At 45.6% G+C, this 12,334-nt stretch overlaps 1 protein-coding gene across 1 annotated transcript in view; it reads right to left on the bottom strand.

Annotated features, from left to right (window-relative positions):
- The window catches only part of grm1b (glutamate receptor, metabotropic 1b), a gene marked incomplete at both ends in the record, with an annotated part of 53,062 nt that overhangs the window by 13,728 nt on the left and 27,000 nt on the right, over window positions 1–12,334 (bottom strand). Inside the window, 3 exons of the mRNA XM_084310374.1 lie at window positions 988–1,156; window positions 2,446–2,695; window positions 8,295–8,530. Of these exons, the coding sequence (XP_084166500.1) occupies window positions 988–1,156; window positions 2,446–2,695; window positions 8,295–8,530 (655 nt within the window). The remainder of the gene's footprint in view (window positions 1–987; window positions 1,157–2,445; window positions 2,696–8,294; window positions 8,531–12,334) is intronic.

Below are 12,334 nucleotides of genomic sequence, written 5' to 3'. Positions count from 1 at the left end.
AGTTGTAATGCCAGTACCTTGGTCAAGACACCATCTCTATCTAGGTCGTCCTCGGACGGGCCCTCCATCGGTGCTTCCAGTCATCTCGATCCTCCATGCCTCTGGCTAGCTCGCCGGTGCTTTCTGTTCCCGCATCTCTCCTGAGTACGTCCACGTAGGTTAATGTGGGACGTCCTCGTGATGGATGCCCGTGTGTTGGTTCCCACAGCACAAGTTTGCTGGTTGGCATCTCATGGTGTCTCTGGCAGTGACCTGCCAGCCTCATTCTCCTGACTGCCACTTTATCGCTCACCTTTAGCACCCCCCCATACAAGTTTGCATTAGTGACATGCTCATCCCTGTTGATGTTGAGCACCACACGCATCATTCTGGTGTAGCACCCATCCAAGGACTTCTGCAGGGTGGGCTTCAAGGTCCAGCATTCACTGCCATACAAAAGGACAGACTCAACTGTTGCGTGAAAGAAGTTGAGCACACCAACTCCAGTTGTAATGCCAGTACCTTGGTCAAGGGACCAACTCCAGTTGTAATGCCAGTACCTTGGTCAAGGGACCAACTCCAGTTGTAATGCCAGTACCTCAGTCAAGAGACCAACTCCAGTTGTAATGCCAGTACCTCAGTCAAGAGACCAACTCCAGTTGTAATGCCAGTACCTCAGTCAAGAGACCAACTCCAGTTGTAATGCCAGTACCTTGGTTAAGAACAATGGCAGGAAACCTGGCAGGTGTGTCTTTTGGTGTGGGAGGAAACCGGAGTACCCGGAGGAAACCCACACAAACACAAGGAGAACATCCACAAACTCCACACAGAAAGGGCCCCTGCTGGGGTTTGAACCCAGGGACTTGCTAACCACTGCACCGCTGTGCCATTTAGGTGGTCGGGAACCATTTCAGAGAGACAGAACGAGACCTGTCCCTGGTCTGAGTAGGTACGGCGCAGGCAGAAGAAGTTAATTATATATATATATATCAGTTGTTTTTCCTCTACCTTGATCTCTCCATTGGAGCAGGGCTCGCTGCAGACAGAGCGCACCATCTCGCTGCGGTTCATCTGGATCATGTAGTCGTCGATGCTGAGCAATCCCTCGTGCCAAGAACCCACGTTGATGTAGTCGAACACGCCAGGCTCCACTTGCTGGAGATTCATGATCTCGTACCTGATCGCATGGGTCAGAAAGAACACGAAAGTAAGTAATATTTTTTTTAAATTATTTTAAAAAATCTTTTTCCTCCTTCTTTTTCTGTTTTTCTCCCCTCCCAATGTTAGTCGTTATGCCAATTCCCAATCCCCTTACTGGTCGTTGCGCACTCTACCCCCTACCGTCGGTCCGGGAGGGCGGAGACTATCACATGCTTCCTCCGACACATGTGTAGCCAGCCCACCGCTTCTTTTCACCTGGCAGCGCGGACTCTCACTGAGAGTGTAACGTGTGGAAGGTCACACTACCTCTCCTAGATCCTTCCCTCGCTGTGCAGGCGCCCCGACCGAACTGTAGGAGTCGCTGTCCACAACGACCCAGACCCACCCACCGGCTTCCCTCCCGCTGACACTGCCAATCGAGCCAGTATGACGGCCGGCCAAGCCGGAAGCAACGCTGACAGCTGGATTCGATACCAGTGTCTCTTGCGTTGGTGACGAGCGCCTTGTCCGCTGAAAGCTAAAAAAAATTAAAAATAAATACAATTGTTTCAAGTTTTGTAGGCCATCGCAGCAAAACTGAAACATGTCTAGGTCTGTTTATAACAATACATTTGTTTATTTACGTACAACAGTGATGAGTCCAAAAAAAAACTTCATTTACAACAGCCTTGCTTTTAAAGAATAACTAAACGGGCGGTCAGGTGGTGTAGCGGAGATTGTGCTCGTCACCAATGCAAGAGGCTGCGGTCTCGACTCCCGGAGAGTCAGCATTGCCTTGGCTCGGGCTGATCGCTATACTAACTCGTTTGGCTGAGTTAGGGGGAGGGAAGCCGTGGGTGGGTCCTGGGCATTGTGGACAGCGACCCCTACAGTTAGGTCGGGGCGCCTGCTCAGCAAGGGTAGGATCTGGAGAGAGGTAGTGCGACCTTCCACACGTTACACTCTCCCGGTGATAATCTGCGCGGCCAGGCTGACTGCCGGCTGGCTGCACATGCGTCGGAGGAAAGCATGTGACAGTCTCCGGCCTCTCGGACCAACAGTAGGGGAAAGTGCGCAACAACCAGGAAGGGGGTTGGGAATTGGCATAACGACTAACAGTGGGATGGGAGAAAAACCGGAAAAAGAAGGAGGGGGAAAAAGATAATCAAAAAATTATAAAAAAAAATTAAAAATTAAAATAAAAGAATAACTAAACCCATGGCCATTTTACTGCCCTAGTGGTTGACATGTTCATTTTGCTGCACACTCTTCCCTACTCCCTTGGACTCGACGAGGAAATTACCGTATAAGGGAAGGTCGACGTACCTGCCAGGGGAGTCCCCGTTCTCATCGAACCATATGTCTTCTCCAGACACGCCCGTGAAGGACGTTCTGAGCAGGAAGTCCAACAGCTGGCTGCCATCGATGGGATCCATGGCTTCACAGAGCCCCGCGTGGCCGGGACAGAGGTAACTGTGCATGTCGTGAAGACCGTGAGCCATGGCATAGATGGCATTGATCACAAAGCCCATCTTGCTGTCCTGGACGTAGTTATTATCCTCCAGATGTTCATAACCTGCCGACAGACATGAACATGATGAGGATATGGGTCTACAAGTTCCCCTTGGACAACCCTGTGAGATAGGGAGAGGGTGTTTGTGGGTTCCGTGCTGCAAGCAGTAGCGCAATGTGTCAATACTGTGAGGTCGTTACTAAATCGATTCATAACCAGAGGTCTATCGTAATGTTTGTGTGTGTAGCATGATATTGTATATTACAAAGGAGTGATAGGGTGTCCCAAGAAAGATCATTATCATTATCATTATTCCATAAGCAACACCCTTTGTCTCTGTGAGCGGGCGAGAGATTCAAAGAACTGGCGGGGAACACGGCAGGGCTGTCCATTTCTGCCTTCACAATTCAGGGTTCAATTAGGTCTAAAAACACAAAACGTTACTACTGGTGTCAGGTCTAATCGAATGGCAAAACAAACCAACTATTCAAACGTATTCAGGCTCACGTTCTTCTTCAAATCCTGTCCTCCCAGACATACACAGTGAATGAGACACAAATTCGATACTTTGATACAGACAATATGTAACGTCCAAAACACACCCTATCAATTCTGTGTAATGCAAGCTAGAAGCAATAGAAGCGTATATTTGGTATATGATCGGTGGTCAATGTCGTCATCATAGTCCACACCATACAAATGGTTTCAGTGCAACAATGGACCATGCTGACCCCCCCCCCCCCCCCCCCCCCCTCAAATTAAGTTTTTCACACGCATGACTTGGTGTAAAGCATACAAACATTGCATGCATTAAGTACATTGCCACTCTAGTGAGAGCGCCAGAGCGTAGGCTACTCTGGTACCAAACCGGAGCGTTCGTAAATTCAATGCAGTGCCAGAATTCCCATTTGTACGCTCAGAGCGCAAAGGTATCCTCACGAAAAAGGTATAATGGTAGGCCTACTGTATTTCCATCATCTTCTTCACTATGATGATGGTTGTGACCAAAAAAAAAACGATAGGAATACCATGATTTTACCATCGGTGTCATGGCTCAACATGGATTATTTCACCATGGTATTATTTCAGTACAAAAGTGGTACCATAGGCATTACATAACTTTTACCAGATCAGTACCGTGGTAAAAGATTTACACAATGACTGGTACCGCGGTAAAACTGAAATGAGCATCAGACTACCGGGATGCCTTTTCGTAAGGGGCGTCCAAGCTATCTGGCTATAAGCTCGCAGGGAGGAATAACTCCTCCTAGGATGGCAACTCGATCGATTGATTCATCATCGTATCTGCAATCGGGTGTCCTCAAATCCCTCTCGTATATATTTTACACTCTGTTTCAACGGGAGAGCGTTCTCTTTTTTTCTTTTTGAATTTACGAACGCACCCAACGAGACGTAAACAATAAAGGGTGTTGCGCTGCATCTTTTGGGGGCCAAGAGCACTGATTAACATGGTCCAGGGGGGGCCAACATGCCTCATGAACAGCGTCCATTTCCGATGTGTTTGTAGACAGGTGTGCGATCATTTGAATGATCTCCGTTGAATGAGGAATCTCGACGACCCGCGGACACCAATGCGTACAAACACATAACCTGCCGATTCACTGGGGGAAGGGGGGGGGGATGCATCATTGGGGGGGGTGTAGCTGCAAGCGAGCATCATACAGTACAGGAACTAGCGTACGATGACCTACTTTACCAGTTCCTCCAGGTTCACCTCCTACTGGCTTCAGTCACTTGAGTTGCTTAATTTCAGGTGTGATGGAAAATAGTTCTACATGCAAAATCTACTAAGACCTCTCCCCTGCTCTGCAACAGTCAACTGCATCACATGATGATCCTCTTCACGTGTGTCTGTAGATACTACAGTATGTCTATATCTGTACGTATCTCTTACCTACTCTTACTAGTTACGCTGCTGGCCAGTATGACTTATAGTGTCTTTCTACCTGTATCACTGTACATATTAATACATTATGCATATGTGGATTTTATGGTGATTTTTGTTCTGGATCTATTGTGATGTTTCTTCTTGATTTGTATAGCAATGCCATGTGATTTTGGGCTATAGTATACACATATATTTGATTTGATTTGATTTGAATACTACAACTCTGTACACACATCTGTGGTACTAATTTATATATCTTATCATTATCACCTGTACATTGTATATTACTATTGCACTTTACTGTTACATTTGGATGCCAAACTTATTTTTGTTGTACTGTACTTGTGCTGTATGATGACAATACATTTGAATCTAATCTAATCTAATCTAATCTAATCTAATCTAATCTAATTCCAAACGTCTTTTTCCAACTCCAATGACACATTATCCCATTTATTTGAAGTGAAGGAACACGGTGGGATCTGTACACTATTTGTGTTAAGTGTGTTATTTCGTAGTGGCTCACTGTACAGTTTACTATGCCAACAACATGCAATTGAAGCCAAAGCAGCTACAGGAGCTAGTTGGCATCTCTCACTCAAATGTTATTGGGCTGTTTCATACAGCGATCTTCAAAGACCAGATGACAAGAACACAGCGCAGACCAGAACCAACCGCTGTGCTCACTGCGATGTCTTAAATTGGAAAAGAAATTAAAACACCCCAATAGCTTCATATGTTAGAGGTTGACTGAGATCAATGGTGTATAATTAAAAAAAAAAAATCAAATGGGTCACACAACATGTGATTGTAACTTAACCCTTTCACCGCCACACTATACATAAGGTTAACCCTTTACTATCACACTAGTACCGACGGTTACCTCTGTGTATTGTCGCGGTGAAGGGGTTAACCGTTTGGTAGTGCGGCAGTGAAAGGGTTAATGTCAGTCAACCTCTGTGTATATATTTGCCAAAGTGAGGTGCTGTGTGGCTTGTTTAGAGGAATACACTCACCATCTTGGAGTTCTACACCAAAAACGAAACAACAAAAAAACACAGCGAAAAGTAGAAGTGACAGAACGGCAAACAACTCCATCTCCAGATAGGAAGACGAAAAGCGCTACTCTAGCAACTGTTGTTGAGGATCAGGTGGAAGGTAAACATGGATGACGGCTTAAATGAGCAGTTCATCCAAAATACTAAAATAAATATATATATATATATATATATATTCCCCTCCTCCGGAGTGCTATCTATCCATCCAGATGGTTTTGACTTGCCGAGTTTGACTTGTGACTTGCAGAGGTCTCAGCTGTAGAGATGTCCGCCGTCACTCAAATCCATTGGAGCTAAATAGCGTTCATTTTGCCATGCTCAAAGTACCAAATGTATTCACATTTAAAAAATAATTGATCCGCAAATAAATGATCAATTATTAATAATCCACAGGCCTCATCGTGAACTATTCTCCACCGAATACACCCACCATAATAGTTCTCGATGAAACTATTCACAGCGAGGTCTGTGAATTCCTTTTGAGCGTGACAAAATAATTACTATTTAACTCCATTGTGTTGGAGTGACGGCAGATATTCCCATGGCTTAAAACGGCCAATCTCCGCAAGTCACACCAGAACTATCTGGATGCATACATAGCACTCTGGGGAACATTAACTATTGTTGTCTTTTTGTATTTTGGGTGAATTTCCCCTTTAAAGCGGAAATCCACCCTAAAACGTAATTGACATTGTGCTATTCCAATGATCATGGGACAGTTAAGTTAACATCTATAAACATAGACAATTGTTTCCCTACACTGGAAACCAGAGCATACAAGACTTGAATTTGTGATGTCATCAAGGGACACTTTTTGGGAGTCGGTCCAATCACAATGAATTAAGTGACCTCTGTTTGAGATAGTCTTGTCTCTCCAGTGCTCAGCTTAAGGAGAGACTTGTTCATATTCATCAAATAAAAACTTGATCTGTACAATATTATAGAAATAACACGTGAATCCTATTTTAGGGTGGATTTTCCCTTTTCACGACACGTGTGACCAGGAAGGAATAGATGTTCTATTCTTACAAACAATGTGGAAATACTGATGGAATGTGATTAAAACACCTGCTGGAGGGGAGATGTGATGAAAAACACTGTAAAAATGTAAAGAACCTTGAGTGATAACCTTAACTGAATAATATTCAATTATTTTGTATGTTCTATAATTGCATAATTGCATAATAATAATAATTGCATGCGTTACTTTATATTTACGTTCATGAATATATTTATTTCTATACATTTTTGGCAATAGGGGATATAAAGAAAATTGGATATTAAATATTAAAGGTGCTATAAGTGGTATTTTCTTATATAAGTGGTCTACATGTTAAAATATAGCTCTACACTCTGACAGCCATCACTGATATAGGCCTGGAGTGTTTGGTCAGTAACATGGGTCTCTCAGTCCCTCTGCTGTGCAGTAAACAGAAAATAAATCTGTTGGTATCCCGTTCCCACTTTATCCAATCAGGAGAGAGAACTCCACACTGTAAAAATGGTCTGACAAAAATAAGAAATAAAAACTTGTTTTAACCAAATGTGTCCTTGAAACAAGTAAAATAATCTACCAGTGCAGTAAGCAAATTTGGCTTGGCAAGATTTCTTGAAATAAGTAAAAATATCTAGGGTTCTCTCTCCTGATTGGATAAAGTGGGAACAGGATACCAGAACATTTATTTTCTGTTTACTGGGAGACCCATGTTACTGACCAAACACTCTATATCAGTGATGGCTAAAGGAATGTAGAGCTATTTAACGCATATTTTAACAAAAAATACCACTTACAGCACCTTTAGGAAAGGAACAAACTACAGTATCTAAACGCAAATATATATATAAATATATATACAGTGTATGTGTTGTAAAAAGGAACATGTCAAAGAAATGTATAATTGTTATAATGTAATTATTTTTCTTTTCTTTTTTCAAAACAGGCTTATTGAGCATTGTTTCAGGGAATCAAGAACTGAAGCTTATCTATATTTGCTTTCATCCTTTTTTTTGAGAGCTGAAGTGACTGAAAAGTATTCCATTTACCTAGCTCGTCCTCTGTTGAGTCGAACGTCATAGAAACAAAAAAAAGTGAAAAAAAATGCATCATTGCTTTGATGTATAGAGAATTCCACCCTGTGGCGATCATAATAACAATAATAATAAAAAGTTCAAATTTTATGTGGCATTTTCTTGGTATTTCTTGGTAAATCACACACATCGAAACAGTTAACAAAAAAGACAAACATATTTTGCACACACCGACATACAATGCAACACAGAGAAACCTACGTAAAAACACTGTCATAATTTGTCTGACTAATGCCTAATTTATACTCGGATGTCAAACTGGTTGCAAATCGACACAAGCTAACATGGACAGCGCAGAGCTGTGATTGGCCGCTGCCCTGGGCCGGGCCTAACAAACTTCCGTATTTACCATTTATCATCTCGGGAGCTCGGTCCACTATGGATCGTGATTGACTACATTACAAACATCGAAGAAAAGACTGGCAGAGGAAGTCAGAAAATATAGCTATTTGTAGAACACGACGCAGCACGGCCACCTAGTGGTTCAGCCGTGTACTACAACCCACGCATTGAACTGACGTGGAAGTATGACGGTCTAGCTCCCAATGCGCAAAATCTCGGCTACAGCTCACGTCGAAGCGTATCTCGGCCTTAACCGCCTACATACCTGAGCAGTTCTTGGCATAGTTGGTGTTCTCCAGCGGGTGTCCGGGCAGGCGGCACTGGAAGCGGTACTGCCAGAACTCGGGGAACCAGGGGTTCCGGGTGTTGGTGCTCAGCCTCAGCTTGAGGAAGTAGTCGTCGAAGGAGGTCACCTCCTCCGACTGGAGCTTCACGGTGATGCCGCCCGCGGCCTCCTCCTCGTAGCCCTCCACCACCTCGTCCCTGTCGGCCCAGCCGTCGCTGAGGAGAGGAGGACGCGGCGGTCAGCACTCGTATAGAGGTTTAAGTTAAGTTATTTATTTTTTACCCGGGGACAGTGCACATTAATCAACATCTTCAGTTTCCACATCAATGTAAATGTGCCAGAGTTAGCTAATGAGCTCGTTTTCATCTGTAGTCCCTGCCTACCATGCATGTCTTTATGGTGTGGGAGGAAACCAGAGTACCTGGAGGAAACCCTTTCCAATAAACCTAATGGTATTTCCAGTAAACCTAATGGTATTTCCAGTAAACCTAATGGTATTTCCAATCGATTTAATGGTATTTCCAATAGATTTAATGAATGGTATTTCCAATAAATGTAATGGTTTAATGGGTAATGGTGAAGAGAAACGGCTGGCACCTCCACATGAACACCTCCACGTGTATCGGAGGAGACATGTGGTAGTCTACGCCCTCCCCAGACCGACAGAGGGTAGTCTATGCCCTCCCCAGACCGACAGAGGGTAGTCTACGCCCTCCCCAGACCGACAGAGGGTAGTCTACACCCTCCCCAGACCGACAGAGGGTAGCATGTGGTAGTCTACACCCTCCCCAGACCGACAGAGGTGCGAAAGCTTGGGGCCAGCTCATACCTTATACACTGTACTTAAACAAATAACTTAAGTTATACAAATAACTTATGTGGAACCTTTTCAATAAGTTTAGCTATTTTATTGAAATTGTGTTTTTAAGGTGCAGGAAATGGCTTTCTTTATTGCTAATGATTTTGCCTCCAGGACGGTGGCCACAGCCCCCCTCCGGACCACCCCCTATTTGCGACTCAGTACCATCTTGTTTGAAAATCCCGGGGAAAGCCCTGAGGACTGAGGGCTCCCAAGCACTTGAAAACACAAACATCACATATGTATAATATAATAATACATTCAAAGGATAATATAAGGATAACATTCAATACCAAATACTTGTATATTTTTGAATATTTTTACTTAAGTATAATTTTGAATGGAGGACATTCCAGAGTGCTATTTTATCTGAGTATTTCTACTTTTACTCAAGTAAAGGAACTGAATATTCCTTCCTGCAATATATCATGTTGATGAGGCTTTTATTAAGATTCACGAGGGTTTAATTCATACCAAACCTCGTTATTCTTTGTGGCTTTCTAAATGCTGCATGAGCATTTCCATAACAGCATTATGCATTATGCAGCGGTGTGTCATTTTTATTACATAAGCAGAGGAAAACAAGGGAACATGAAGTCTGCCTGAGCAACACTGTAATGATCATTTAGCTCTCAGGACAGATTATCACTGCTGTTGGGTTGAAAACATTGTATTATGCAAAATAGGGGGGCCAAGAATCACGAAACTTGCTCACAACATCCCCCAAGTTTGCTCTGAACAGGATAAATCTGCATTTTGCTATGATGCCCCTCTAGCTCAGTGGTTCCCAAAGCGACCCCTAAGGGGGTCGCAAGCCGCCGCGGGGGTGTCGCCAGATGATTTCCAATTTTTTTTTAAATAAATTGCAATTATTTCTTTACATTTTTTTTTGCAGTCAGGCCACTGAACTTAGAAGCAGGCCAGGCCAGTGTTTCTAGTTGCAGCGGCGCAATAGTTAGATAACCTAGGTGGGGAACAATCAGGAGATCACTGCAACTCACACAAGTTGGAGAACTATCTCTCTCTCTTGCTCACACACACACACACTGTGAGGTTTTGCCCGCTGCTCACTACCTTTTCTCTGTTTCTTTAAGCCTATACTGTTTATTTCCCTTCTATACTGTTTATTTTCCCTTCTCACTCACTCTCTCTAGCCCCCACCCTCTCGTTCCTTACCCTTAGTGGCCACACCTGTTCGATATTCTATTATCTCTCGCACCTGTGGTGGCAGGCTAATTAGTCCCCCTGTGGGCTTTAAATACCAGGGCGCTTCCCCTCGTTTTGGCGTGGGGTCGTGTTGTATACTTGCCGAGTCATATTCTCTAAACATCTAGACTCTTTCGGGAGATCCTCTGGCTGCCTATGCTGTTCCATTCTCCGGCGTCGAGATGTTTGCTCCAGCCTTCGCCAGCTGTCGCCGTTGCCTGTGGGGGAGACTGGTCTGCGCTCCCTGTACTTCCACGGGAGGCACCCCAGCGTTCCACTGCAGACCCCCGCGCAGCTGTTCGTCCTGACGCACATCCAGACCAGCGCAGACGCTCTCCAGTCCTCAGCGCGCAACGCGCATCTTCCAAGGACGCTCGAGCTTGGCACGCTCTCCAGACCAGCGCGCAACGCGCATCTTCCAAGGACGCTCGAGCTTGGCACGCTCTCCAGACCAGCGCGCAACGCGCATCTTCCAAGAACCCTCGAGCTTGAGACGCTCTCCAGTCCTCAGCGCGCAACGCGCATCTTCCAAGGACGCTCGAGCTTGGCACGCTCTCCAGACCAGCGCGCAACGCGCATCTTCCAAGGACGCTCGAGCTTGGCACGCTCTCCAGACCAGCGCGCAACGCGCATCTTCCAAGAACCCTCGAGCTTGGCACGCTCTCCAGACCAGCGCGCAACGCGCATCTCCTAGACCCTCGTGCTTGGCACACTCCTCCTCGCAGACGCACCCCGACGCGTCCCTCGGTTCCGGTGCGCACTCAAGCAGTGGCGCACCACTCTGTTCCTCGGCTCCGACAGTCGGCTACCCGGTGACGACACCTTCGCCACCGCCGCCTGTTCCAGCACCACTCTGTCCTCGGCTCGGACTGCCGGCTCCCCGGTGGCGATACCCTCGCCACCGCCGCCTGTTCCAGCACCACTCTGTCCTCGGCTCGGACAGCCGGCACCCCGCCGCTGCTGTTCCTGTACCATTACGCATACGCTGGGTGAGTTTTGATTGTGATGTCACTCTCCCAGCGTATTGCCTCTGTTAGTTAGTTTGGACTTTTCATCTCCCAGCGTATTGCCTCTGTTTTTGGTTCTCACTTAGAATAGTATTTTTGGACTTTACATCTCCCCCTGTGTGTTTGTCACACGAAGATATTATTACTTTGTTCACCTTGTTATTTGGACTGTTCTGCACCTGCTCTGTTTTTTCCCTTTGTGCATTAACTATCTCCTCTGTCCTGCAGAGCGGCCCAGATGATTTCCACCAGTCCTCCCAGTTCCTCCCTGTTCCCCAGCCCGCCTCCGCGGGCCTCAGTCTCCTAGTCCCTAGTCCTCTCTCCCTAGTTCTCCTAGTCCCTAGTCCTCTATCCCTAGCTCTCCTAGTCCCTAGTCCTCTTTCCCTAGTTCTCCTAGTCCCTAGTCCTCTATCCCTAGCTCTCCTAGTCCCTAGTCCTCTATCCCTAGCTCTCCTAGTCCCTAGTCCTCTCTCCCTAGTTCTCCTAGTCCCTAGTCCTCTATCCCTAGCTCTCCTAGTCCCTAGTCCTCTCTCCCTAGTTCTCCTAGTCCCTAGTCCTCTATCCCTAGCTCTCCTAGTCCCTAGTCCTCTCTCCCTAGTTCTCCTTGTCCCTTGTTTACCTAGTCTCTAGTTCCTCTGTCCCAAGGCGTTCCCTTAACCTTCCCTTAGGCGTTCCCTTACCTTCCCATAGTGTTCCCCTTTTCCTGCCCGCCTCTTAAAGGCACCCTTCCTTCCCCTCATATTATATTCCTGTATTTGTGATTCTCCCTTAAAGGGACAGTGCCCTTTTCCCTGTTTTTCCCTGTGTTTCAATAAATATCTGTTTCTTGGCAAACCATCATACCTGTCTTGTGTTGTGCGATTGGGGTCGGTTACAAACCATAACACACACACACACACACACACACACACACACACACACTTACACACTTACACACACACACACAC

Source organism: Notolepis coatsorum (genome assembly GCF_963971535.1).
Source record: "Notolepis coatsorum genome assembly, chromosome: 3".
NCBI lineage: Eukaryota > Metazoa > Chordata > Actinopteri > Aulopiformes > Paralepididae > Notolepis > Notolepis coatsorum.
This window is presented reverse-complemented; position numbering and strand designations above follow the sequence as displayed.